At 26.5% G+C, this 13,711-nt stretch overlaps 1 protein-coding gene across 1 annotated transcript in view; it reads right to left on the bottom strand.

Annotated features, from left to right (window-relative positions):
• Window positions 1–796: 796 nt before the first annotated feature.
• Window positions 797–13,711, bottom strand: part of LOC117177816 (probable protein S-acyltransferase 23) — a 29,718-nt gene continuing 16,803 nt past the window's right edge. Inside the window, exons 8-10 of the mRNA XM_033368766.1 lie at window positions 11,691–11,863; window positions 5,517–5,682; window positions 797–1,825 (exon numbers count right to left, since the gene is read on the bottom strand). Of these exons, the coding sequence (XP_033224657.1) occupies window positions 1,622–1,825; window positions 5,517–5,682; window positions 11,691–11,863 (543 nt within the window). The 3' untranslated portion in view covers window positions 797–1,621. The remainder of the gene's footprint in view (window positions 1,826–5,516; window positions 5,683–11,690; window positions 11,864–13,711) is intronic.

Raw genomic sequence — 13,711 nt, 5'->3', positions numbered from 1 at the left:
TTTAAAATTCTTTTAAATGCCCTTGAATTTTATTGGAATAAATGGAATATTTTTAAATTCGTTTGGAATTCACCTTGTATTCTTATTAATTGATACAGAATTCTTAAACATTCTTTATAATGCTCTTGAATTTTTTGGGAATTACAATTAATTATTTTGAATTTATTTTATTTTGAATTCTTATAAATTCACTTCAATTTTATTGACATCGATGAAATACTTTTGAAAAAATGTTTAATTTTCTTAATTCATTTGAATTTATTTAGAATTCACCCCGAATTCTTAATAATTAAACCTGTATTCTTTAACATTTTTTTAAATGCTCTGGAATTCTTCGATGCTTACTCAATTTGACACAATTCATTGCATTTTTGTAGAAATTTAATGAATGCAGTGCATTTAAAATTTTTTTTGAGTATTATATATTTATATAAACTCCCATTTTTCTGAATAAATGGATTTTTTTTATTTCAGCAACTTTTCTTCTATTCTCTTGCACTTTTCTAAATTCGCTCCAATTTTATTAAAATTAATGGTTATTTTAAATTTTTTTAATCCAATTCAATTTTTACGAATTTCATCGAATTCTAATCATTTCCCTTGAATTCCTTTAAATTCACTCGAATTTTTCTTTAATTAAATTTTTTAAAACTAATTTATTAAAATTCACTTTTAATGTTGTAATTATTATAAATTTAATCGAATTCTTTTGAATTCAAAAGATAGGCACTTTCGGCCAAATTTCAATGTTTCAGAAAAATTTGAATAACTCTAGAAATAGTCAGAATTTCAAATAGTTATTTTGCTAAGTTTAAAGTTAAGTCTCTATAGTTTTTTTTCCTTTAAATTCTTCTCTAGGGGCGAACTTGGCACAAAGAAGTCGAAAAGATTCCAGAAATTATTGTACTCTGCATACATTTAAAAAATGCAAATCACTAATATTTGTATAAATACTACTCAAATTTATTAAAAATGCGATAAATTCTTATTTTTTTAAGTATGCATTTATACATTTATGAAATTTGTCCATTTGTTGCACTAAGTCTGACCCCAGGGTAGAATCTAGAGACAAAGATTTTAAAATATCTGAAAAGTTTAGTAAAATACTGTCGAGACTTACCTTTAAAATAAGCCTGAGAAATATACGAAATGTTTATTATTTCCAAAGTTATTACAATCTTTCGAAAAATTTGAAATTTAACGTCTTTTTGCAATATATTTTAATTATTTTAATTTTTTTAATCCGAAAAATTTACAGAATAAATGTTCTTTTTCTAAAATTCACATCTTGCCTACAACTTGAGGTTATTGTATTACCTTTCGCGATATTATGAGAAAAAATTTTATATTAATATTATAAAAATGAACAAAAAATTAACAGACATGCAGTTCATTTTCACCAATGAATTTTTGAGAAAGTAATCTTAGAAATATTGTCAAAAATTGACCTGGAAAACCAGGTAAATGTCGTGGATTTTTGAAATCCGACTTCTGCAACAAGCCTGGAAATGAGTGAGAAGCGTCGTGTGTCTCTTGTGCCGGTAAGTTTTTGAATATCACGATATCTGTGCGGAATGTGTTTTAGGAAATGAGAGCTGTCAGGCTTTTTTTCTGCTTTTTTCTACATGACTTCGTCAGAGAAGATGTGATAATTTTGAGGATTGTACGCGTACTGGTCAGAGGGACAGAGGAAAAATTCGATGAAATTGAGAACTGGACCTCTGCTGAAAGGATTCCAGTATCTTCCTTTCTTGTCCCTTAAGTACGGATAACGTTTGTAATTGAACATTTCGTTCGTCGTTAGATTCATGCAAGCATGTAGTACCTGAAACACAGAAAAGACAAATTTGGAAAATCATTTTATATTCAATTCCGAAGGGTGGATCAAAAAAAAAAAATTATAAATTGAAAACGCCTTAGCACTGAAAATTTTCCATTTGAGTTCCTTATAACGTGTATAAAATTTGAAATCAAGCGATTAATATCTTTCAGTTGGGCGGAGTCGAAATAGAATAAAAAATTTTTTTATCGCTGAGTGTTGAAAAAATCGTGAATGTTATTTTTGTTTCTTAACCCTTTTCGACATGGTGGGAATAGCGTATTCCCACCTTTTTTCATATCATTTTTTGCGATTTCAGAGTAGTTTTTATTGGATTTACACAGGTTTTTTTTAACTTCATGCGCACAGGATGACAGAAAATTGAAATTTTTGTGCGAAGGGTCTACATTTTTAAAATAATTTGTTAATACTTATAAACAAAGATGGAAAAAAGCCTTTTTTGTTGAAAAACCTCATAATTGAAAAAACTTCCATTATATCCTTATGAAAATGGGTACTTAAAGTTTTTTGGGGTAATGAATAAGAATCTGAACTCAGATTTGGAAAATTCAAAATGGCGGACCCAATATGGCTGCCGAAATTGGGAATATTTTTGGATTTTATCTGAAAATTGGTATACAGGGGTTTTTGGGGTCAGTGAACACGAATATGAACTCAGATTTTGGAAATTTAAAATGGTGAATCCAAGATGGCGCCCGAAACTTGAAATATTTTCGGATTTTTTTCTGAAAATTGGTATACAGAGGTTTTCAGGGTCGTTGATCACGAATCTGAATTTAGATTTTGAAAATTCAGAAAATTGGTACTAATCCGTGTTTTATGTGAGTAAGTGTATATTTTTTCAAATCTCAATATTCTAAATATTTGTCATTTTAAATACAGATTCAAGCTCAGCGACCCCCTGTCTGTGCCAACTTTCAAAAAACAATTTAGAAATATTTTGAGTTTTGGCCCGCCATTTTTAATATTTAAAATATAAGTTCAGATTCGTGATCAGAGATACCAAAAACCCCGTGTACACCAATTTTCAAAATAAAGCATTCAAAATTTTGGCCGCCATATTGGATCCGCCGTTTTGAATTTTTAAAATCTGAGTTCGGATTCGTGATTAGCGACTCCAAAAACCCCTGTATGCCAATTCTAAAAAAAAAATCCAAAAATATTCCAAATTTAAGTCCTCATATTGGATCCACCATTTTGAATTTTCTAAATCTGAGTTCAGATTCGTGATCAGTAATACAAAAAACCCCCTTATACCAATTTTCAGAAAAAAAATATGCCAAATTTTAGCCGCCATATTGGACCGGCCATTTTGAATTTTCAAAATCTGAGTTCAGATTTGTAATCAGCGACCCCAAAAACTCCTATGTAACGATTTTCATGAAAACTAGTTTCCCTGAAAAATGTATGCCGGAAAGGGTTAATCTACATAATATGCCTAGTTTTTACAATTTTTTCAGATTTTTCATGTAAGTTTATATGGGTAAAATTAAATTTTTGCATGGAATCCTTAAAATAAAACAAAATCTACAAGCCCTAAAGATCATAGATATATTTTTTTATTATAGAAAAATTATCTTATTGGGAATGGTGGTCTATCATTTCGCCACCTGGTGTCCAAAACTGGAACTAGAAAGAGTGGGTACAATGATTGAATACTAAAAACAAATTTTCATAAAAAACAAATAGTTTTAGAAAGAATTTCCATATTAGACAATGAAAAAACACATTTTTGTCAAATAGCTTTAAAAAGAAGAATTATTTCACTTTTTCTTGTAACATTTTTCGCAGTCAATGAAATTTAACAAATCGAACTATAAAGTTAAAAAACATTTCATTTGAATTAATAGAAACTGAGCTGCAAATGAAAGCACTCAAATTGGAACTCTTGAATTTCAATATTTTAAAAGAATTTACACATATAAAATGGAAGCTACTAATACTTTTAAACTGAACAATTTCCAATTAAATGCAGTTAAACTGCAAAATAAATTTTTTAACGTTTATAAATTGTAGAGTTCAAAGATTCAGTTCTAAATATATAATTCTACTTTAACATTTTCATAGCTCTAAAGTCTAAATTGAAGAATCAATCAATGAATTTGAAAAATTTCAAAATTATATCATTTAAAGCAATTTTAAACCAGAAACATTAAAAATTGAACGATTACATTTTTTTATAAACTGAACACTTTTTAAATTAAAAGTTAAATTATTTATATTTTAAATGGTTAAAAAATCCTTAAAATGCTTCCGAATTTTATTTGAAAATCTAGAACATCTGCATGTTGTTTACACCCCCCCCCATTGTTTTATTATTTTTGAAATTATTTCAGAACATCATTTTTTCGAAAGCTCTTTTTAAATTCTGCCAAATTAAACAAATTTCCTTAAAATCTTCCACATTCATTTTTTATCATTTTGTAAATCTTTCTAAATCTTTTTGAATAATCACTCCAAAGTATCTTTTCAAGATAAATCATTATTAATTTTCATAGGAAATGTTTCATAATCTTCTGAAGCCATTCCAAATTCTTGAAAATCTTTTAAATTTTTTGTTCGAAATCTGACAAAATCTATATATTAATCACGTACACCATTTGTTTCAAGTATTTCAAATCATTTCAAATTTTTTATTGAATTTGAATTTTTTCAAAATTTGTAAATATTTCTTCAACTTCCTTGAATTTTTTAAAATAATAATATGTGTTCAATTGTTATTTACACATCGAAGTTCAACAATTTAACTCTAAAATTAAATTTGTTTTTAATAAAACAATTAAAATGTAACGTTCTAAATTTATTTCTTAATATTGAAATATAATTACAGATTCTAAATAAACAGTCAGATATTTCTTAATTAAAAAATTTCTAATTGAATGGTTTAAAAATGGAATATTTTAGACTAAAATAATATGAGAAATTTAATAAAAGCTTTTAATTATGAATATATTGTTTTGCAGTTATTTAAAAATTGAAAATAGTTTATAAAGTTTGAATCGGGCGTTTACATTTGTTTAACTAATAAGACTTTCCAATTGAAATAGTTTGCATAATTTTAAACGTTAGAAACTGGAAATCCTAGAATTGCGAACTGATCTCGAATCGTCTTGTAAAGTTAATTATTATTCACTTTTTAAATCTTACAGAACAGTTTAGTTTTAAAAATCATAATTAATTTATATTCATAGTTGATCAACTGAAAATGTATTTTTTTTAAATATGGAAATCACAGTTGGAAAGATATTTCTGTAAAAAAATATGTTTCTGCACCTTATAAGATGTAAATTCCATCTACACCCTTTTGTTTCCGATGAAGACTTATTTTTAGTATAATCTTCCCCCTATTTTTGACATTTTGTGAAAAAACGACCCTATTTTTCCATTTTTGGGCTCTTATTGCACTGTGAACACTGATATTATTTCAAAATTTTCATTTCTATATGTTGTTTCGGGACAAATTACAAAATGACATCTATAAATCGATCCGAGGGAAAAATGTGATCTGGAAAAAACTAGGAATTCCAAATTGCCTGATCCCTGGACATCCCAGAAATCTTTGTGAAATTATTCAAATTTCTTGAAAGCTTTGAAATCTTGTTGAAATATTTGAACTTTTTTTAATTTACGTGTTTCAGTTGCTCAATTAAAACAATATTACAATTTAATATCTCACCAATGTGCAGGTAAGTATCCAACCAAGTCCGCAAAAGGTAAGAGCTTCTATTAGGCCTAAAATGTAGAGTAAGTGAATTCCTTCGATTGAAATGCAGTAGCATGCGAAGTACACGGTGAATGAACAATTGATAGCCACGGACATTACGAAGAAAAAGAACCACATTCTGAAATTCGAAAGAAAAAAGTTCCAAATTTGAAATCATCAATTCATCAATTGGTAACTTATCCGGACGATGGTAAATTCCGTGTAGAGTTCTGGGCCGGTTATGTTACTTTTATAACGGTAACGAGAATGAGAATATTACCGAGAAATAAATTCTCTCAGAAGTTATTTTAATTAATAGAACATTGATTTTTTTCGTTAATTTCTCGGTTGAAAATTCAACTCTTTTTTTTTAAAGTTCATCATTTTTATTTTAAATTTTACCAGTTTTAGCAGAAATTAAATCTTTTTTTTGAATAAAAATGCAACTGTTTGATTATAAATAAAGCTATTATGCTATTTTCTTGAAAACTTAACTATTTCGCAAAAAATTTACTTTTTGTTTAAAATTTATATTTTGGTGTTGAAAAATGATTTGAAAGATTTTCTGGATGAAAGTTCCACTTACAAAAAAAATGTGTTTTTTATTACAAACTCATCTGTTTTAGTACAAACTTGATCTTTCTGGATAAATATGCATTTATTTGGTAGAGAATTGAACTATTTTGTTAAAAATTCATCCTTTTTGGTTAAAAACATTCGTCTTTTCGGGTTGAAAATTTCATTTTCGCGTAGAAACTTATTTTTCTGTTACAAAAATTCAATTTTTGATGTTACTGCGTTAACTGGAATCTTTTTTGGATAAAAACCTAACTTTTTTTGTAACCAAAAATTCGTCTGCTTTAAGATAATAATATTTTTTGATAAACATGCAACTATTTTCTAGAGAATTAAACAATTTTGTTAAAAAGTCATCCTTTTGGTTAAAAATTCGTATTTTTGGATTGAAAATTCAATTTTTTTGTAGAAAATTATTTCTTGTTAAAAGATTCATAGTTTGACCGTGAAAACTCGACTAAAATCTTATTCAACATGAAATATAAATATTTTTTGTTGAAAACTGATCTTTTTGATTTAAAACTTCATGTGTTATATGTAGAAGAAATTTCATTTTTTGTATGAAAATGCAACTTTTTGGTTAAAAATCGTTCTTCTTTGCTTGATAATTCAACAAATTTCTTTAAAATATTTGGTTGAAGGCTTTGTTAAGAAATCACTTTTTTTGTCAAAGATTTATATTTTAAGTCTAAAAGTTATCTCGGTGGTTTAAATTTTACTTCCCTTGTTGAAAATTAATCTATTTTAATTGGAAATTAAAAAACTTGGGTCAAAGTTGTGAACATTGTGAAATTTTTCTTTATTGAAGGCTTATGCCTGGTTGAAAATTTAACTATTTAGTGGAAAACACTTCTTTTTTCTTTGGTTTAGAATTCATCTTTTAACAGAAAGTGTAACTTTTTCATTTTTTTAAGATTTATATTTTTTAATTAAAAATTCGCGTTTTTTTGCGTTGTAGAAAATAATTTTTGTAGCTTGAAATTTACTTTTTTGCGTAAAAATGCATCAGATTCGTGGAAAATTAATATTTGTAAAGAAAATTTGTCTTCTGGTTTGAAGGTTCAATAATTTAGATAAACTTTTATTTATTTATTGAGTGAAAAATCTTTATTTGTTGGAAATTCGTCTTTTTGGTTGAAAAATTATTTTCTTTCATTGTATAAATTTCATTCTTTTTTTTATTAAAATATAAAATATGACACTTTTTCGTTGGAAATTTGTCTTTTTAGGTTGAATATTCTAATATTATGTTAAAAATTCAATTATTTTGTAGAAAATTTCAGTATTTTGTTAAAGAGTTATCTTTTAAAGTAAAAAAAATTTTGTTTGAAATAAATTAATACATTTCACGCGTCTAAGTTTTCCAGGAGTGGGGTCTTCTTATTCTACTTCTTGGTATTTATTAAGTAATGTGAGGGAATTCAGTCTAACAGTGTTAAATCATTAATGAAATACTGCTTTGCATATTTTAAATTCCTGAATATGTCTGAAAATGAAAAATATTGTTAAAAATCATAAATTTTTAAATTCTCTTAAATTCTTTTAAATTCTCCTAAATTCTGTCATATTCTCGGTTATATAACCTGAACTTAAATTCTCGGGAATTTAAGAACTCTAATTCCGCCCCAGGTACCTGTGCACGGTTCCCCACCACGCGGCTTCCCCTCACTCAGCCGAATTTCTGCCGCCGAGCCTGGTCAGCGGGAGTCCTTTGTACCTAATGAGGACTCAATACGGAATATAACATTTTTCAAATTAGCAATTGCTAATTTACAAATATAATATTCGAAATATGATAGACATTCTATCATCAAAATCATTCAAAATCATCCAACGATATGATCGTTGACTCAAAAAGTGGAAAATTAAAGAATAAATGTTCTAGTTGATGTGAAATTCCATGGAAAATTCTCAGTATATTTTACTCAAAGGAACTGGAGTACATTTAATTTATTGGTGCAATAATTTACTTAACTTGGGGAAATTCCAAAAGCTAAAATTTGGCCAGATTTGAAAACTTATTACATAATTAATTATCATAAATTTAGTTTATTTTCAAACAATCGCATTTCAAAAATTATCCTTAAATAATTGTACACCCCCAGTGCAAAACAATATACATAGACTCATTCCTAGCCTAATTTAGAAACTCATTAACAAATGATTAAAACAAATAAAAATTATATTTAATATTTCCCAGTATGCATAACTTTTTGCAGTTCAGTACCCGTTTAAGTTACATTTGTAATTTAAAAGTACTTCAGACTTAAAAATTAAACGAATCCGAACAGCGCATAAAAAATGTCACAAATCAAAATTAGATTTTCAAACTACAGTTATGAATAATAGAAACTTGTTTTAACTAAAATTCACTAAAGGGTAATTTTGAGCAATGTATTTGATCAAACAACAACAAAAAATTATTATTTTTCTTAATGAGTTTCCGAATTATGCTAGGAATGAAAATAATTATAATTTTAAACTGGGCGTGCAAAATTATTTTGGGATAATTTTAAGAAATGAGATTGTTTGAGAAATAAACCAAAATGATCATAGTTAATAAGTTTTTAAATTTGGCTACATTTTAGCTTGCGAAATTTTCCTAAGTTGAGTAAAAGATTCCACCAAGAAATTAAAGTTAATGCAGTTCATTTAAGTAAAATAAACTAAAAAAATTTCCGTATAATTTTCCAAAAATTTGAACTTATTATGTTTCCCATTTTAGTCCTTACAAGGTACAAATGACTCTTGCTGACCATGCTCGGCGGCAGTTATTCGGCTGAATCAGGAGGAGCCGCGTGGTGGGGAAACTGTACGTAGGTAGCGGGGGCGGAATTGTAATCTGTCCACTTATCTAATTAAGGTCCATTCAAAAACCAGATCATGCTTGGATCCGCTTAAATCAAGTTTTTAAAAATAATTCCATTTGATGAACGCCTAAAATAAACCATAATATTTCAACAGACTGCATTGCCCAAAAAACTTTTGAACGAAAAAAAAGAATTTTCAACATAAGGGTTAAAATTTCAATCAGTAAAGATTTTTCTATTAAGAGAGAAAAAAATTTTCGACCAAAATTGTTAAATTTTCAATTCAAGAATGCGAATTTTCTAGAAAACAGTTAAAATTTCAATCTGAAACTATGAATTTTTAAACAAAAAGTTCATTTTTAACCAAATAGTTAAATTATCAACCGAATAGTTGAAGTTTTCAAACAAGTACTTAAATTTTCAACGAAATAGTTTAATTTTCTGTGAAATTGTTGAATTTTCAAGCTAAAAATAATAGTTTTTTACGAAACAGTTGAATTTCCACTTTCAACACGAAAATATGAATTTTCAATGAAATTGTTGAATTTTTAACAGTAATAATACAATTTTCAAACCAGAATGAAAAATTAAAAAAACTGTTGATTTTTGAAGTGAAAACACGAATTTTTAACAAACAAAAAAATTAATTCTTTATAACCAAACAGTTCAACTCTTGTTCTAAGTAAATGAATTTTTAAACAAAAGGTTGATTTTTAACCAAACAGTTAAATTGTCATTCGATTTGTTGGGGTTTCTACCAAATTATTAAATTTGAAATCTAGAAGACGAGTCTGATATAAAACAGTTAAATTTTAACCGAAAAATATGAATTTTTAACTAAGAAGTTAATTTTTAACCTAATAATTAAATTCCCTACCAAATAATTTAATTTTCTGCTAGATTGTTAAATTTTTAATCTAAAAATATAGTTATCTAATAAACATAGTTGTTAATATAGTTATTAAATATAGTTATCTACAAAACATTTGAATATCCGATTTCCACACAAAGATATAAATTTTTAACCATATAGTTGAATTTACTATGAAATTAATAGAATATTCAACCACAGACGAATTTTCAAAAAACAGTTGAATTCTCAAGCCAAAAAGAGAAATTGTGAAACAGAAAGTTAAATTTAAAAAAAAATTAATTCGAAACTAAAAAGTTGTACTTATAACCGGATATAGTTCAACTTTTATTCTAAATGGATAAATTTTTAAACTTAAAGGATGAATTTTTAACAAAATTTTCGAATTTCTAAACAACAAAGAATAAATTTCGAAAACAAACAATTTAACTTTTAAACAAATAGTTGAATCTTTAACAAGAAAAGACGAATTTTTTAAAAGACAGTTGAATTTACAACTAAAAAAGAAGAATTTGCAAGTAAGAATTTCCCTACCTTTTCAAAAAAAAAACAGTTAAATTTTCGAAAAAATAGAACTTTAACAAAATCTTTCAATTCTCAACCTTCAAAAGGTCATTTTCAACCAAATAGTTAAATTTAGAATTAAATAGTTGAATTTTGAAGCCAAGACAACTCATTTTTTAGAAGACAGTTGAATTTTCAAACATACGTACAAACATACAGTACGTATTTTCTATTAATGTTTCAATAAAAAAAGATTCTAACTTTAAATAAAAAACATTAGAATTTAACAAAAATTATGAATTCTCAAATCACAACTGTAATAGTTGATATTTGAACCAAAACAGATTAAAATTTTAAATTAAAAGCAGTTGATTCAACCATATAAGAAGATTTTTTAACAAAATAGTTGAATCCTCAACGAAAACAGGTTAGTTTTGAACGAAACAGTTGCACTTTTAAGCAAAAAAAATAAAATTTTAAACAGACGAGATGAATTTTCGATGAAAAAGAATTTTTAATTCAAAAGAGAAAAAATGTGATACAAATATTATTGAATCTTCTACCAAAATAATAGAATTTTTCAACCCAAAAATACGAATTTTCAACAAAAACGTATGAGTTTTAAGTCAAAAAGACGAATCTTCTGAAAATATGAATTTTTAACCGAAAAGTTCATTTCAGAACAAATATATGAATTTTAATCTAAAAGCAATCAATTTTTAACTAAAAATTGAATAAATTTGCAGTTTAAAAACTGATTTTCAAGAACAAAAAGAAACGAATTTACAACAAAAATATGAATCTTCAACTAATAAAACGAGTTTTATCAAAGTTTTTCAACTTTTAATCAATTATTTGATTTTTCAATTCAGAAGATTAATTTTTTACCAAAACAGATGAATCTGCATGAAAATATATCGGTTTTTAAACAAAAAGTTGAATTTCCATATACAAAAAATCAATTTTCGACCAAAAGTAATCTTCAGTGGCGGATCCATGGTGGGGGGGGGAAGAAGCTTCAGCGCTGGTCAATTTCCTAATTAAAATAATTCAAATGCGTTGCAAATCACTTCCCCCCCCCCCCCATAATTTCTTCTGGATCCGCCACTGAATATTGTACCAAATTTTTAACCAAAGCAGATAACTTCTCAGCCAAAGATATGGTTTACTTTAAAATAAAATCAATATTTTTTATTTTGTCCAGCATTTCGAAAAATTGTTGATCACGTTTATACTTTCCATTTGTGATGTTACATTCTGCGTTAACTTTCGGCACTTGTTACTTAATATACTATTTTTTACTTATTCTTCTACGAAGAATTCTTTTTTGTTTTGATTTATTTTTCCGGCTTCAAGTTTCGATTTAGGATCAAATTAATTACAAACCTGTTTCTTAGTCCAATACAGTTGTAAATAAAAGGACAGTGATGATCAAAGTAAGTAACGCAACGATTACAAATACGGCAGTGCTTGGCTCTAAGCGGTCTAAAGCATCTGCAACTATGGCAGAGTTTTGATAAAATTACGTTCCTCTTTTTCCACTTATCGAAGTACGGAATCTAAGAGATTGAAGAAGAAAGATAAAGTCAATTATTATAGAGAGTTGAAATAGAAGAGAGCAAGGTGGTCGTAAGGAAACCAGTAAACCATTGCGATCTTATTTATTTTTGACAAAAGCCACTTTAAATAAGCAAAAAGAGACCTACTACAGCTTGAGGTGGAATCCGACCCACCAAAACATGCATAATTCCATTGATTGAGAATTTACAATTAAAATTGAAACCCATAGTTGAAAGTTAATTTTAAATTCAACTATTTTACATTTGAAAAGTTCAAAATTCAGAACGAAAATATCGAGTCATTTTAAAATTCGTTCAATAACTAAACAATTTTTGGTTTAAAGAATTCCAAATTGGTAATGTATGTAAAACTTAATAATAGGAAATTAAAGATTAATTTTAAATTTTAAAATTGAATATATCAATTGAGAGATTTAAAAAAATTTAAATACCATCTTCTACGAATTGGAATGCTTCTATTTTACAAAAAGTCAGATTGTTGAATTATAATTTTTTTAATTGTAAATATTTCTATTTGGAAGATTTTGAGACTAAAATTGATTATTTTGAAACATTAAATTTTTGTGTGGAATTTCAGAGATTTGCGTTTCCGTTTCGAACAGTTTATTGAACATTTTGAATGCTTTTTTTTAAAGCAAAACTTAAACACTTCAAATTTTTAGTCCATCAAATTTAAATGTATTTTACTTGTAATCTTTTTTAATTGCTCCAAAATTTTTGGTTATAACGTAAATTACTTGTATATGTTTGGAACTTGTTGATAAAAACATGAATGAAATTTAATTTAACAAATTTATATGATAAATGTTTTTAAATTTAAAAAAGGGGTAAGCATAGTGAAATTTTTTACATGATTTGTGTGACCACCCTGAAAGAATTGAGAAATTCCTCGTCAAATCGACAAATTGGGCCAGAATCCAACTTATTATTTGGCTCAAAATATTCGTTAACTTTGTATTATTTCTTATTTATTTTGCTTAATATTAATATATATCATTCCTTATACTTAATTTAGCTGCTAGTATTTTATTTTTGAACTTGCAAAATTGTAATAATATGTATAGTATTCTCTTTGAAATGATTTATTGCAATAAATGTGAATATTGTTTGAAACTGACGTTACTAAAAAAATGTATCTTTCAAGATTCTTAGAATTGTCCAAAAAAGGTTTTTTTAAAGTAAAAATGCTTTTAGATTTTTTAAATATAAGTCAAATAATAATGGCCCCTAGTAGAACTCGATTGGATGATTCTTAAAGCTTCCTCAAAAAGGTTTAAGTTAAAATCTGTAAAAAAGTCGAATCGAATAATATTGCTAGCAGGCCATTTTCCTCGGTTCCTGCTGTACTAAAACAAAACTGAATTAAATTTCAACATTTTTTGAGCACAAAGAAAATTAGCCAAAAAAATCATAATTTTTTTACATTTTTAATACAGAATTTGTACAATTTTTGCTACGAATAAAAAAATCTCTTTAAGGATTGAGGTCCACAAGGGACGAACCTTCATGATTTGATTTATATTTTGAAGAGAAAAAAAACGAAAAGCGTTTGCACTTTTCAGAAAAAAAATTTGTATTTTTGGTTCACTTATGATTATTCGAGGTCTGTTTGGAAAGTATCCGACATTGTGGTATACCAAGAGTTAGAATTAATTCTGGTATACTTAAAATAAAATAAAAAATGAACTGGAGAAATTTTCAGAATATAAATTGTTTATACATTACATTCCTAATTTTTAAAATGTTATTACAAATGTAAAGCACTAAATTCTTCAATTTATTTTTTATTCTCATAACTCAATTATTATAGAAAAATTAAAAAAGTCA

The sequence above is a fragment of the Belonocnema kinseyi genome, chromosome 8 (assembly GCF_010883055.1).
Source record: "Belonocnema kinseyi isolate 2016_QV_RU_SX_M_011 chromosome 8, B_treatae_v1, whole genome shotgun sequence".
NCBI classification, from domain to species: Eukaryota; Metazoa; Arthropoda; class Insecta; order Hymenoptera; family Cynipidae; genus Belonocnema; species Belonocnema kinseyi.
The sequence above is the reverse complement of the archived record's forward strand: the minus strand, read 5'-3'. Positions and strand labels throughout refer to the sequence as shown.